General features: G+C 45.0%; 1 protein-coding gene across 1 annotated transcript in view; it reads right to left on the bottom strand.

Moving 5' to 3' along the window:
- The window catches only part of LOC119398598 (cytochrome P450 2H2), a 28,849-nt gene extending 13,898 nt beyond the window's left edge, over positions 1 to 14,951 (bottom strand). The window contains exons 1-5 of the mRNA XM_049417360.1: positions 14,916 to 14,951; positions 11,876 to 12,024; positions 7,978 to 8,102; positions 7,784 to 7,890; positions 4,469 to 4,773 (exon numbers count right to left, since the gene is read on the bottom strand). Coding sequence (XP_049273317.1) covers positions 4,469 to 4,773; positions 7,784 to 7,890; positions 7,978 to 8,102; positions 11,876 to 12,024; positions 14,916 to 14,951 — 722 coding nt within the window. The remainder of the gene's footprint in view (positions 1 to 4,468; positions 4,774 to 7,783; positions 7,891 to 7,977; positions 8,103 to 11,875; positions 12,025 to 14,915) is intronic.
- Between the last annotated feature and the right edge of the window lie 204 nt (positions 14,952 to 15,155).

The raw sequence follows: 15,155 nt of genomic DNA, 5'->3' as shown, positions 1-15,155 counted from the left end.
ATAGACGCTTGCTATATAGCATTAACAAGCGTGCTTGTTTTTCTGTTCACTCTGACCGTGTGTCATATCGTGGTTTTGGGACGTTAAAACCCAGATATTATTTATTCTGACCATGTGTCACTGGCTAAAGCTCTTACAAGTGCTATCGCTCGGCGCTGAGCATGCCAGAATGGAACTTCCACGAGTGTTTTCGAACATTCTAATTAGATCGCGCACTTGACGCGAGTAGAGTTTTCTCTGGAACTTACGTGAGCACCAGTGACAATGCTTGAATGTGGGATGCCACACGTATAAATGGTCACCCGTTTCATCCGCTAATTAGGTTAATGACGATCAACGACTGCGCTCGCCGCCGTCGTTGTGCTGTGAGCGTTACTTCGGTGGGCGCAGGTTCGCCCGATAAGAAGTTTGCTGTCTTCCAGATTTGCTGAAATAGTTTATAGTGATGACCGCGATTGACACTGGTACAAGTGTACTGCGTTCTATAGGGTTGTTGTCCGACCAACTCGATTTACCGGTAGGTGCAGTTGCTGTATAGCCCATCTTGATTCACCTAAAATTGTTGGTTCTAATTCATAATCGAAGTCTGCGCAGGGCCCTTCCTCAGTTACAGTTTTTTTAAAGGGCCTCTAAACAACCTATGAGAACACAAAGGACTAGCGCACTAATCTCTCCTGGTGTTTTCTGTCTTTTCGGCACAGCTCGCGACGCCAGAAAACTGTTCCCGTGGCGTCACGAGAAAATAAGCTCTCGATTGGTTCATATACGAGAGATATCAGCTTTCTATTTATTTATTTTGAATACCCTGAATCATCGAGGCATTGTAGAGGGGAGTGAGTTACAATACATGAACGAAAATGAAACGTGGTAGTATTATACAGAAATAGTGCAAGAAAATTTAGAATAATGTTTAAACAGAATGACACAAAACTAACAGAAAATGCTAAAGAAATTGCTATAGAACATGCTATAGAACTTATTTCACTTCTTTTTGTGCTGTTCGGTGAGAACAACGTGTGGCCGAAGTGCGCGAATTACTGATAGAATCCACGCTTAATGCCGACATTGTTCACGTTTTTTATGACGCCATAAGTGGAGAGGAGGAGGAGATAGCGCCTGTACTAAACGTAGTGAAGGCGAGAAGGAAACAACTCTCTCGCGTCTGAACTTGGAGTGGGCCCTTTAAAGGACCCTGCAACAGAGATAATAAGAATAATAATATCTAGGGTTTAACGTCCCAAAACCACGATATGATTATGAGAGACGCCGTAGTGGAGGGCTCCGGAAATTTCGACCACCTGGGGTTCTTTAACGTGCACCTAAATCTAACTAAGTACACGGGCCTCAAACATTTTCGCCTCCATCGAAAATGCAGCCGCCGCGGCCGGGATTCGATCCCGCTACCTTCCCTGCAACAGAGAAGAAAGAAATCTCAACAGAGAAGAGAGAAAGCAATTACAGCGTGCGAAAAATCTCTAACTGCGTTCGTACTTGACGGATTCTAAAAATTCTTGCGGCGGTCGATTCCTAAGGCTCTTTTAATGCAGTAATTCGATCATTCGATGGTTACTTGGAAAAGTCTTGCAGGGCCCCTTTAAATAGATTTTTAGTGCATCCCTGCTAGCTCTTCTTTATGTCTTCGCACATAGCGAGGCGCTTTCCTGTTGTGTTAATGATTACGTTGAGTGTTCGTTGCAAGCTCCCGCGATTTCGTTTACTTTGTTGCAGAGGTCCCTTCAAATTACTCTACTATATTTCTTTACACCATATTTCTCAGTACTTTTTTCTGTATATTCTCGTCCCTTTTTAGGCTTGGAAGTGTACAACCCAGAGAAATACGAGTGGCTACGTGACGGAAAGCATGGTGTTGAACAGACAGGTGGCGCTTCCCCATCGAATATTGATAGCGAGAGGAACAGCGCTAAAGAAGAAAAATGGAGGGATGCGTTGCAACGCGATAACGTTTTCGGCCTCTTTCGCATCGCCTTCTCATTCGGATGTCGTGCTTCGCTTCTAGGCAGATACCTCAGCCGCGCCGAGAGGAAAGGAGCGTCTGTGCGCGTGACATCTGCCGTTCTCAACTCTTCTACGGCGTCTACTCGAACTATATTTGCGAGGTGCCTGCTACGCCGTTATTCACCATTTTGCGAAGTAGCGAAGTACCCACTACGCGTCTGTAAGGCATACGCGTACCTACGTAGCCGCAGACTTTATTGATGCTCTGGTTCATGATGATGCTAAGCCAGTGCTGAGCCTTTTGTAACGTGTGGGATGGTTTAAAGGACTCACTGGTTACGAAATTCACATGGTGTGACGCCTGCTGCGATTCTACGTTTTACCACAAAATATTAGGTCTGTTAATGTGACCCTTCGTTCTGCACGCTACCTGTATAGGGTCTTTTTCCAAAGCAGCGCCAAGCGCAGGCGTCACTCTGTGGTGCAATAATTGGCTCCCACGCAGAATGCCTGAGTTCGATTACTGCTTGAACGCTCATTTCTGTGCTTTGCATTGACGGGGATTTTTCCCTCACGGGCAACGCCGATTTTACAGCGATGCGGTATATAGCTATGGGTCCGTGCGTTTTTCCAGTCCGTGGGCAAGTGGCTAGTTTCCTCAGGGTCTCCGAGGTGGCGGTAGTCATCCACTCAGGACGCACTCTGCCAGGACACACACGCTCGCGCCTCGGGGCAACAACGAACGAGTAATAAAATAATGATACAGGTCCTATGGGCATTCACATTTTGACATAAAACGGCTTACATTGCCCCTCCGAAAATGACTTCGCAGCAATACATTCATTTTAGAAGTGAAGTCGACTTGAAAGGGATCGCTGTAAGCTTGGGTTTTGTAAGCTGGTATTTAAAGGAATCGCTGTAAGCTTGGTTTCTGTAAGCTGGTATTTGATCACTGTAAGCTTGGTTTCTGTAAGCTGGCTTTCCCACGTTGTGTGCTGCAGTGAAGCTTACTCATAAAGAAAGAAGTAGGCGCCGGCAGGCGAGAAGCACCAATGAATATCATATACGAAAAGCCACGCGCATGCGGCAAGCAAGACAGGACGACGCCTGTCTCGAAGCGGAGAATGCGGTCTTGCAGGTGCGCTTGGCGAGCAAACGTCGCCTAATGTGCACCTCGAATGCGATGTCTTCGTCGATGTGTCGCGGTAGACTCTGCACATTGGTTTGAACACCGATGGGCACGCTCACAACCTGGCCTTCGCTACCAAACTGGCTTCCGGTGTTTCACTTCTGTGTCCTCTGCTAAACAGCTTCACTGGTCATCCGCCTTCACAGAGCCGAATGGCTGCCATTTTTTTCTCTCACAGAGAATGCCGCCCACACCGCAATTTATGTGACACGGGCTCTTTAACGCTATTGCATTAGTACGAACTAAGGAGGCGCGACACACAAGATACTATCAAATATTCTTGGGCAGTCACTGACAAGAAGTTGTCATTCCATTCCCGTGTTCTTCTTTTCTGGCGTATTTTTGGTACTTGTGCTCGAGTGTAATGTTTTGTTCATGGATAAAAAAACATGGTTGAAATCTCCGTCATAGGAATCAGTATAACAGGTAAGTGAATCGTGCCTTCACTGGAGTATAGTGAATTGTTTATAGTAAATTGACGTATCAGAGCTTGCACAATGCCTCTTTGTGTTTGGCAGCTATAGCGCCAATTGAAGTTAATGCACCCACATTGACGCCTAGTGAAACATCTCCGTCCCGACGACTAACGCCAAATATCGTGATTTAACCCTTGTGGTAGCTGAACTAGTTAACGTGCACCTGGACACATCATATGCTGAATCCAGCCCAAATATGATATCAACAAGCACATAACACTGGTGCTCGATATGCACTCATTCAAAGCGTCGCCATTTGAGCAGAGAAACGCCAAGGTGTGCACTACCCAGTAATAGGGTAACCTACGCCTGTGCTCATGCATGTACGACACAGTGCTTGAGTAATGCGAGAGGCAAAGTTCCTAGCTTGAGCCTTGAACGCGGGAAGACTTCCCGCGTCCCGCTGGCGTGTTTCTCGCTGCATCGAAAGCTGAGACTACCGAAGCGCTCCCTGTCGGCGCTCGTTAGTGTCATGATGCAGCACTTCACCGATCCCAGACGGTGACACCGCCCCCCGCCAACCAAGGTCACTGTGACAGGAGGTGTGAGAGATATAAGGCGCGTTTGTGAGGCCTCATGCACGAACGTCGGTAGTGCAGTGGGTAGAGCGCCCGACACCTATCGTCACGTACCGAGAGGTGGGTTCGACTTCCTGGGAATCCAAATCGACTAAACTTTTTCGCCTGTTTTTTTGTCATCTGTATTTTACTGACCTATTTCTGTCACGGAAATACGTCAGACTTCACTGACCTCACCAAGACTTCACTGACGTATTTCCGTCAGTGGAGTCTTGGTGGACCCCGGCATAAAACACTTCATGTTAAAATACTCAAGCTTCGTGTGAGCTCACCTGATGAACCTGCTCAGCTCGTGCAGGATAGATTTCATGGCGTACAACTTCGTGGTTGGCAGGCGCGTTGCCACGAAGCGAAGGGCTGGCAGAAAATCCGCGATGGATAAGAAGTGCGCTTCGCGCAGCAACTTGGTCAGCATTCTCTCGACGTCGCGACCCTTCGGATCGCCCAGGTCGTAGCGTTCGCCGAATATGAGCGCTGACATGCTGTTAGCTACGCTGGATGCGAGCGTATGGGCCACCAACACTGGCTCTTCCTTGCCTGATGCAAGCACAGCCATAAAGCACTGCGCCTCCTCCTACCGTGGGGTGAAATACAGGGTAATTATTATTATCTTTAAGATCATCTGCACTGAACCATTTCAAAGAATATCAGATATAACAGGAAAGAAAACAAGTTTGGGAGCGACAGCTTAGGTTTAATTTCTACGAAGTTGTTTCTTACAGAAACACGTTAAAGGCGGGCCCCTAACCCTTTCATACGCCACCCATGAAGAACCGTCTGTAAGTGCGTCAAATCGGTACAACGTTATTTCAAGGCACTCGATATTATATTGGAACAAAAATAATGTCGTAATACGTCAACTTGTCTGTTGTAGTAATCGTTCCTAATTACTTTGTAATTAAATATCTATTTATTGTGAAGCCATTCATGCACCGTTTTTGCATGAGTACAATCAAATCTCAGGCTAGAAATATAATACAAATTCGTTTTCAGTTATGTCCATGTTGAGCAAAGAAAAATTCTACTTTTGACGTGGTTCGCGGGAAGCGTCACGTCGAACGACTCATTGAATATGGTAGTGCCTTCAGCAAAGTGATCATATGCGATAGTACACTGCAAAATGAAGTTAAATGATGACAAATTTATTATGCAGGAGGTTCAATTCGTACAAAGCTCAATGCATCTCGCTCTTCTTAAACCCCTAGTCCACGGCGTTTAAAGGGCTAAACCACCCAGAGGTTGAAATTTAATCGTGATGTTGCAGTTCTGCACGATTCTGCAAGGAGCACGTAGACGCGAGAATAATTCGAAACGGTGCCGCAATAGCGGAGTTACACGCGTTTGATTATCCAGAAGCGGTCCCCGCTCACTTCGCTTTTCCCTTCGCTACGCTCCGTTAGTCGGCTCGTCCCTCCTCCTCACAGAGTGCTCCTCCTCGGCGTGCGAGAAGGAAGAGAAGAGAGCGCGCGTGTTTTATTTCGTGGCGCGCCCGTGGCTCGTAGCGCTGGCGCGCTCGGCATTGTTGGTCGCGTCGGCAGCCTGAACTCGATAGGCGTGTTTACTTGAAATGTTAAAAAAATATCGGATGTGGTTTAGGGGCCCTTTAGAAACATAGTTCCCGAAATGTTGGGACCATTATTATTGGATCTCTGAAGTCGGCGAACAAGTTTCCTCGCTGTAGTGATAATTATAGCGTTGTTAATAAAGATCAGCCGAAGGAAATGAGGTGCCGGGGCAAAATACAGCACAGTAAAAATGAAGAAGAAAGGACGCAGACAGCGCCGACTTGCGAATGAGTTTATTACACTAAAACACCCAAGGATATATACAGCCAGATAACATGCGCACCAAGTAGGCTACACGTGCGAACAACGTCATCTATACGTACAGACAGATAGGTGACCAAGACAACAACAACAAAAAAAAAAACGAGATCATTGACGAGGATCTAAAAATTGGCATTCATTATTGTGCAATAAGTCTGTGGAAACGACAGGCATCACCCTTTTTCTCGATGAAATAATCTTCGAGAAATACACGCCCCAGTGAGTCCCGGCTCCCGCCCAGCAGACGTTTGTCCCAAAACTGAGGCACGCAGCCACGCGAAACGCAACGGAAGGGCAAATGAGGGCCTGTTCCGTTTTTCATCGATAAATGGTGCTCCCTAATCGGTCATTGGTACAATGTCTAGTTTGGGGTGATTGGCTCCCCCGCAGCTCGTGGGGTATCTCGCACTTAGCGCCAACGGCGCAGCGCATGAATCTCTGTTTGTACCTATCTGTTTGCGCATAGATAACGTTGTTGTTTGAAGGCGTAGAGCACTTGATGTGCATATGATTCCTGCTGAAAAACATTCTTGGGTATTTCAGCGTAATAAACTCAGTTGCAAGTCGGCGCTCTTTCCGCTCTTTTTTCGTCCTTCAGTTTTTGTCGTTGGTACGTCACTTCAAGCATGGAGCAGCTTGCACAACATTGAATTCCACTTAACCGACTGAATCTGCAGTGAATAAAATGTTTGATCGAATGACACCTCCCGCGCACTTACATGGATGTACTTATCGGGTAACTTAATAAAATATTTAAGGCCTGCGGTACGGTGACGCATATTATCGCGGCTTTCATCGTGAATTCAGCACGCGAGAGAGAGAACCCATTCATGGCAACTGCGAATGTTGTTCCGCGAGAGTTGTTCTACAAATAAAAAAAAAAACGTATGTGCTTAAGTCTTATACGTAAAAGATAATTATTCTTCGTTTTGACCCTTGCACTCATGAGAGCTTATTTAAACAAAATGTACTGTAAAGAACTAATATTGGGGTTTCAGTGGAGGAAGGCAACAAAATTCATCTCATTATTGTCAACGCACATTCTCTCTTTACTCCAGAAAACTTTTAAGAATTGGCCTTAATGATAACTTCAAGCGATTCTTCGACGAGATTTTAATGAACTCGTTAACTTCACTGCAAAGAGTACTACTTGAATTTTATGTGGACGAGATCGAACAATATGGCCCTGGGCCTTTTTAAGAAATCAGCGTTAATCAATTGATAAATCTTGAGCTCACCTCTGCGTTCTAACTACATAAACAACAGTCGCTTGAGTGGTTAGGAGAAATGGGATTGTAACACAAATAATTTTTTTTCAACTCCAGTAAAAACAGTGGAACGTGAACATGCAAAATATTAGGGACAATGAAACTCTGCCGACAGCACTGAGTATTACATTCATTAGCTTTTGATTCATATCGTTACGTGCAAGAAGACAGAGGCCAAAGCATATTTGCAATTAAAACAAGATGTTGCGCAAAAGAGACACGGACAAGAAGAGAACGAGCACGGGCGCGTAATTAAACACATTGTTTTAATTATGCACGACCGACTCGCCCAGCAACATGCATTATTCATACTTGCAATGTATCTGCACAATGTCTGCGAGTGCACCAGACCCCAAACTACGTCGTCTTCCTCGTCACCGCTCTTTGCCACTCGGTATGACACACAGCAATGGCGCAACATCGCACACATTCTATAAATTATTTCCTGTGAAGCTACTACTACGTGTGATGCTCAAAGGTAGAGTCTCACCTGGATGTGTTTTTCCATAGACTTCTTTGCAAAGCCCAGGTCTCTCAACACGTGGAAGCAGTACCTCCGGTTCACTTTCCATCGCTCTCCGTTGATTGAAGCGACACCTTTCGTCCAGAAAAGAAAATTACGTCTTCCAAAGTGAAGTAAACAAACGGATGTAAAAGATGAAATATCCACACAAGTTGCCAAACCTTCCATTCCAAGGTGACGAAATATAAAATCACTGGGCCGATCCAGCACGTCAGGGTTCGAGTGTCCTTCCTTGATGGATGTGAAATCGTTAAGTACCAGCACGTTCTTACAGCCAAGCCGAACGCTGAAAAAGTTTGAAATACGTTGACTGGTATCGTACAATGTTGCCGTCAGTCACTAGTGAATTGCGCTAGGGATTGCGCTGGTGCGATGAGCATCGAAAAAACAACTCCGCGCAACCAGAGAAACATAAACGATAGCTCGAACAAAGGACACTGACCAGAACGCTGTCTTTCTTCCCACAATCATGAACCAGCCAGCCCAAATGCGTACAATACTGAGCTTCGCAGAGTCTAATGAAGTGTCCTTCTGTTCGATACCACCCTTTATGAACGCCTTCACGTATAGCATAGTCACCAAACTGCAGCCATAAGCGAAAAATGAACCGTCCCTCAAGCTAACGCTAAAGTGCTGTCACGAGACACTCATTAAATTACTTTGACGTCCTCAGTCGTTTCCATTCTTACTTCTTTGAGCTCTCCCGCGCGCTCACAGACATCGCCACTGGTTCTACGTGCCGAGACTTGGTCGGCGAAGTATTATTACACATTTGAATGACCTTTAATAACTTAAGTTCACTTCAACACTTGATTCACTGTTAGTTCACATTTAGATGCCCTTCCACAGACTCACTAAATTAATTCACTTTATATTTACATTCGATTGAGATGTAATTAACTGTAATTCATATGTGATTCAACTTTCAATCCGCCGTAATTCCTTTAATGTTGTTCCTCAATTCACACTTGATTAATCTTATGCGCTAATTATCACCTTTAGTTCTCTTATTTGCCTTCCTTCCCTTCCTGGAGCTTTTTACACCTCACCCGGTGGTACACGTACTTCGCCCTCTGCATTTGCCCACATCACTTTTGGTACCACTCGTGTTCACGACGCCGCAGAATGCACGACGCCGCCATATGTCTCATGAATGATATAAGGCTGACCACCTTCGGACCACTACCACCTTCAGAGGGGCATTCCCGGCAAGTGTGCACTATTTTGCGCGCAGAGTGGCGGTGAAACGCCAGGTTCTACCGATACCAGCTCTGAATGAAGTGCGATTGGAATGAAAGCATTCGTCACCACCGACGTGTGAATGTAACATCCACTTTCTACTAATAACTGTTAGGGGTTTACGCCCAAATACCTCGATATGATTGTGAGGGACGCCGCAGTGGAGGGCTCCGAAAGTTTTGACCATTTAGCGTCCTTTAACGTGCGCCTAAATTTAAGTACACGGGCCTCAAGCATTTCGCCTCCATCGAAATAAGTATGACATATACGCCAATAGAAACATTGTATACATGAACGCAGAGCACCCTATCGCGGTTATCACAGCGTACACGTGCTAGTAGGGCACGTGTACGCTGTGATAACCGCGACAGTACGCGCATGCGTATACACCACGTGATAACAACACGTGTACGTGCTTTTGCGAGCACGTGAGGCTATTTTTCGATTTTTTTGCTAATGTTTTACATGCATGTCTATACCAATGTGATCCTCGTAAAAAGATCGTTGAGAGCCAGCACACGTGCTGGCCATTCTTTAACCAGGCCCCGAAAACTGAGCACCAGTTTCGGTTTCATGGAACATGCGCGCTCGTAGCGGTTGCCGGGCATCCAAAGATCTGTTTGAACAAAGTGAGGTTGATGTGGATGTTCGCATTTATTGTGTTTCACGAGATCTTACAAATAAAGAAATTTGATTGAACTGTAGAGAACGCTTCTTTTGTTTGTCTTTTTTATTTCTTATTATGTGAATTTTAAATTGGGCGAAGCGCGGGAACTGGTTGACTGGCGTTCGTAGCGCTTGCCTCAGCTCACCCTTGCTACTAATTCAGTGATATCACAAGTTGGATCGCGCTCGGTTATCTCGCCCTGTTGACGTACCAAGCATGCACCAAGTATGAATACTGGAAAGATAAAACACTTGATGTGGCGTGCATCGAACAGAAGCCGCAGGGAGCCACGTCGAGGAGATGAACCGTGTATTAGACGAAGATGGCTAAATCGGGGCATCACTGTGGTGTGTTAACCCAGGGATTTCCAGTTCCGCGAAGGTTTTTCAGGTTTCCTAGTGAGTAACGGGGGAGCACAAGTATTTGGCTCCATTATTTGAGCAGGTATTCATTTCGCATGAGTACATGAGTAAACCCAGTTCTCTGCAAGCCTGAATGGACTGACATAAGCGCACTGTCGCTAGACTGATTCGTCATGACGACAGCCTACATGTTGCCAGCAATATAAGTTTAATGAAAGACGTTAATGTGTGTTAGTTCGGCGACACAGTTTCTTCATCTTTTACTTTTTCCATGTAGTTCAAATGATGTGAAGCAATTATAGGCTCCTTCCTGTTCATAGAAATGCGTGTAGCCAGTTTGAAACTTCGTGGGCCTTTACTTCTAATACTGTCACTAAAATACATGCAGTGGACTCACTGATGCTTTGAGAAATCGTTGAACAGGGAGTGTCGCTGGAGCCAACGTTTCGACAAGTGGTCTTTCCTTCGTCAAGGCAATGCTGCTGCCCTGACGAAGACAAGTCAACTTGCCGAATTAACGTCCCCAGTGCCACTCCCTGTTCGACGATTTCTCATCGCTTGAAGCCTCCATCCTCACCCCCCACCTCCTTCTGTCTTATTTTGTACTCGAGTTCTGTGAGAAAAATATGGGCGCCGTCATAACAGTCGTGAATGAGTCAAGCACGACGTGGCCTGCTCGTGATTGTTAATAATTTTCGCATTAGTACGGACATACTGAGTTTTATATAGTTGCTCTTTATGGCACATTTTAGTTGTGAATTAAAGCTGCTTTTGCAGATCGACACTTTCAGACTACCCGTATGTCTCTGTTTTTTAGTACAAAACATGTGATTAAAACACCAGATTTAAATTTTACCTGGGTGGATCGAGCTTTGTCTTATTGAGAAATCGGTCAGCTTTAGTTTGTCAACTTCACAACACACGAACGAAACTAAAGAGATGGTTAACTAAGTTTAACGAATGACCGCGTAGCCCGAACGGGCGGCGGACCAGCAAGATAGCACGAACACATTCCGCTTGCATGCGAAGTGGGCAAAGAGGGCTTCTGCGGCAACCCTCCTCCTCTCAGTTTCGTGCCCCCTCCCTTTATTGGTGGCCTCACCAGTGACATCATGAAAGATATGTTTTGTTTGTGAATTATTTCTAGTAGGATACCCGGCAGCCGCCAGTGGTGGAAGCGGCGCTGCCGCAGCGTATCAGAATGCGAGAGCACGTCTAATGGGAGGGAATTTCCGCCCCTGCTTTAAATTTTCTCTTGCCTGTCTATGGCACAAACTAAAACATGAAATACTGCCATTTAACCCGGATCATCAGTATGTTACTATATCTAAACGTAAGTGCGGTAGCCGGGGACATGCATACAGCTCCACTTTGGTCATAAGAAAGTACGACTGACGCAGTGCAGAACGATCAATTCTGAGGATCCCTTAAATCGCTGTTAAGCTCATGAATCCAATTTCAGATTGCAGACGTCCATGTTTCATTCCTCACTTATTTGCCTCTACTATATTCCAAGATATTCAGATAGCAACCTGGAGATGCAATTGTCACGGCCGCTCGATGAAAAACACATGGTCGTGTGTTTTTCATCGAGCGGCCGTGCAATTGTGAATACGCACTCTCTACTCGGCAGCCACGCGAAAACTTTTTTTTACGTACTATAATCAATAACTTTCGCCTTTGTTATACGATAAACAAACAAGATGTTGATGCCAAATATCAATGATACAACTTTAATCAACTTTTGTGTCTATTAAACTGCAATACGAGGCCATTAAAGATGGCACCCACCTTATTATGGGTCCGTACTGTTTGCTTAGCTCCGTGAAGGTGATGTGATAGGGTTTTCGTAAGAATGGAAGGTAGCCAAGAATGGGCACTCCCCGAGGGCCGGGCGCCGTAGGCTTGTTTTTCTGGTCTCCACTCTTCGCACAAAAGCTCTGAATCGTAAGAACTGTAGCGATGATGATAGTCAACGAGGTGGTAAACAACGTCCACAGAGATCCCCATTCGGAAATCTGAAATAGATAAATTTGTTTGTTTTATGAAATGGTCAAGCTGCTGCGGTGTCAACTTAAATCATGAAGCTTTGCTGTCCAGTACCTTTCTTCGTTATGTGTTATGTACACGCATCATTAGTCGACACCATAATTACCATCGTTGTGGTCATTGTCACCATCAGCTGCAATCATTGTGGATATCACTCGAACAGTGTGGAACATAAATTACTACTGTGAAGTAGCCTTGAATATTGCTAGCGACGGTGGCGAAGGCCTTGCTCTTGGGGTATACTTGTAAAGGTAACTGCACTCGATAGAATGAGACAGCCGGTGAGTTCATATTTGCGCGGAAAGCAAGAAGTGTGAGGAAAAGGTGTGTAGCATACATACTGATCAATACACCGAAAGCTGAGCGGTGCAAAGAAATATATATATATATATATATATATATATATATATATATATATATATATATATAAAGGAAAGAAGTGTTAATTTGTTAATTTCAAGGGCTGGTTTTCTTTGTTATACACAATATTAATGAGAACTAACAGACAATAATGCCAAGGAAAGTATAGGGGATGTTTTTAGTAGTAAATGTAAGGTAAATGTGAAGAAAGAAAAGTGGACGAAAAGATAGCTTGCCGCGGGCAGGGACCGAACCTGCGACCTCCGAATAACGCGTCCGATGCTCTACCAACTGAGCTACCGCGGCGGCCATCCCCCCTTCCACTTTATAGGGTATATATGTACATTTAAACGTGGGAGCGTCAGTCAGCGCCGCCAGTAGCCATGACGGCGAGTGTGGAACACTCTTTTTCTGCCTGTTGGCGTCACGTAGCACGTGAACTTATTACGAGCTGGCAGCTGACCAATAATCCCTCGCATACTACCTGCAAGCATCAAGTCTGCCAGAACGAGACCCTCGCTATGAATGAAGGAAATAAGTGTTAATTTCAAGGGCTCGTTTTCTTTGTTATACACAATATTAACGAGAACTAACCGACAATAATGCCAAGGAAAGTATAGGGGATGTTTTTAGTAGTAAATGTCAGGTAAATGTGAAGAAAGAAAAGTGGACGAAAAGATAGCTTGCCGCGGGCAGGGACCGAACCTGCGACCTTCGAATAACGCGTCCGATGTCTGTTAGTTCTCATTAATATTGTGTATAACAAAGAAAACGAGCCCTTGAAATTAACACTTCTTTCCTTCATTCATAGCGAGGGCCTCGTTCTGGCAGACTTGATGCTTGCAGGTAGTATGCGAGGGATTATTGGTCAGCTGCCAGCTCGTAATAAGTTCACGTGCTACGTGACGCCAACAGGCAGAAAAAGAGTGTTCCACACTCGCCGTCATGGCTACTGGCGGCGCTGACTGACGCTCCCACGTTTAAATGTACATATATACCCTATAAAGTGGACGGGGGGATGGCCGCCGCGGTAGCTCAGTTGGTAGAGCATCGGACGCGTTATTCGAAGGTCGCAGGTTCGGTCCCTGCCCGCGGCAAGCTATCTTTTCGTCCACTTTTCTTTCTTCACATTTACCTTACATTTACTACTAAAAACATCCCCTATACTTTCCTTGGCATTATTGTCTGTTAGTTCTCATTAATATTGTGTATAACAAAGAAAACGAGCCCTTGAAATTAACACTTCTTTCCTTCATTCATAGCGAGGGCCTCGTTCTGGCAGACTTGATGCTTGCAGGTAGTATGCGAGGGATTATTGGTCAGCTGCCAGCTCGTAATAAGTTCACGTGCTACGTGACGCCAACAGGCAGAAAAAGAGTGTTCCACACTCGCCGTCATGTCTACTGGCGGCGCTGACTGACGCTCCCACGTTTAAATGTACATATATACCCTATAAAGTGGACGGGGGGATGGCCGCCGCGGTAGCTCAGTTGGTAGAGCATCGGACGCGTTATTCGAAGGTCGCAGGTTCGGTCCCTGCCTGCGGCAAGCTATCTTTTCGTCCACTTTTCTTTCTTCACATTTACCTTACATTTACTACTAAAAACATCCCCTATAATTTCCTTGGCATTATTGTCTGTTAATTCTCATCAATACTGTGTATAACAAAGAAAACGAGCCCTTGAAATTAACACTTCTTTCCTTCATTCATAGCGAGGGCCTCGTTCTGGCAGACTTGATGCTTGCAGGTAGTATGCGAGGGATTATTGGTCAGCTGCCAGCTCGTAATAAGTTCACGTGCTACGTGACGCCAACAGGCAGAAAAAGAGTGTTCCACACTCGCCTTCATGGCTACTTGCGGCGCTGACTGACGCTCCCACGTTTAAATGTACATATATACCCTATAAAGTGGACGGGGGGATGGCCGCCGCGGTAGCTCAGTTGGTAGAACATCGGACGCGTTATTCGAAGGTCGCAGGTTCGGTCCCTGCCCGCGGCAAGCTATCTTTTCGTCCACTTTTCTTTCTTCAGGTTTACCTTACATTTACTACTAAAAACATCCCCTATACTTTCCTTGGCATTATTGTCATGTTAGTTCTCATTAATATATATATATATATATATATATATATATATATATATATATATATATATATATATATATATATATATATATATATATATATATATATATATATATATATATATACATTTGCAATTGAAACTATACTCGGCTAACAAACGAAAACAACTAATAATTTATTAACTAACATTGCGGCCGGACCAGCCTTCATGCGAGTGTTACAAGTGAAAAGACTAAATACCATATACTCTCGATAACGCTTTATAGGCATGAATGCACTGACCCCAGAGATTTACTTGGCGGTTATGGAAAGTATTATACATACTTTCCATTACTTACATGTGAGATCAAATGCTGCAGGCTCCCAATGTTCATCTCCGCTGATTCTGGAACGGGATGAATCTCCTGAAGCGTTCGCTCCGTCTCGTGAGAGGAAAAACTATACATCAGTGAATTGTTATCAATAACCTGTTGCCGTAGGCCGCTGTCGTCATCTCCTCCTCAGAGACAAAAATATGGCACGTGGCGGCAAGTCGCCTTGACCACGCCGTTATCTCGCGACTGCGTCTCCGTTCCAAG

Source organism: Rhipicephalus sanguineus, chromosome 7 (genome assembly GCF_013339695.2).
Source record: "Rhipicephalus sanguineus isolate Rsan-2018 chromosome 7, BIME_Rsan_1.4, whole genome shotgun sequence".
NCBI classification, from domain to species: domain Eukaryota; kingdom Metazoa; phylum Arthropoda; class Arachnida; order Ixodida; family Ixodidae; genus Rhipicephalus; species Rhipicephalus sanguineus.
The sequence above is the reverse complement of the archived record's forward strand: the minus strand, read 5'-3'. Positions and strand labels throughout refer to the sequence as shown.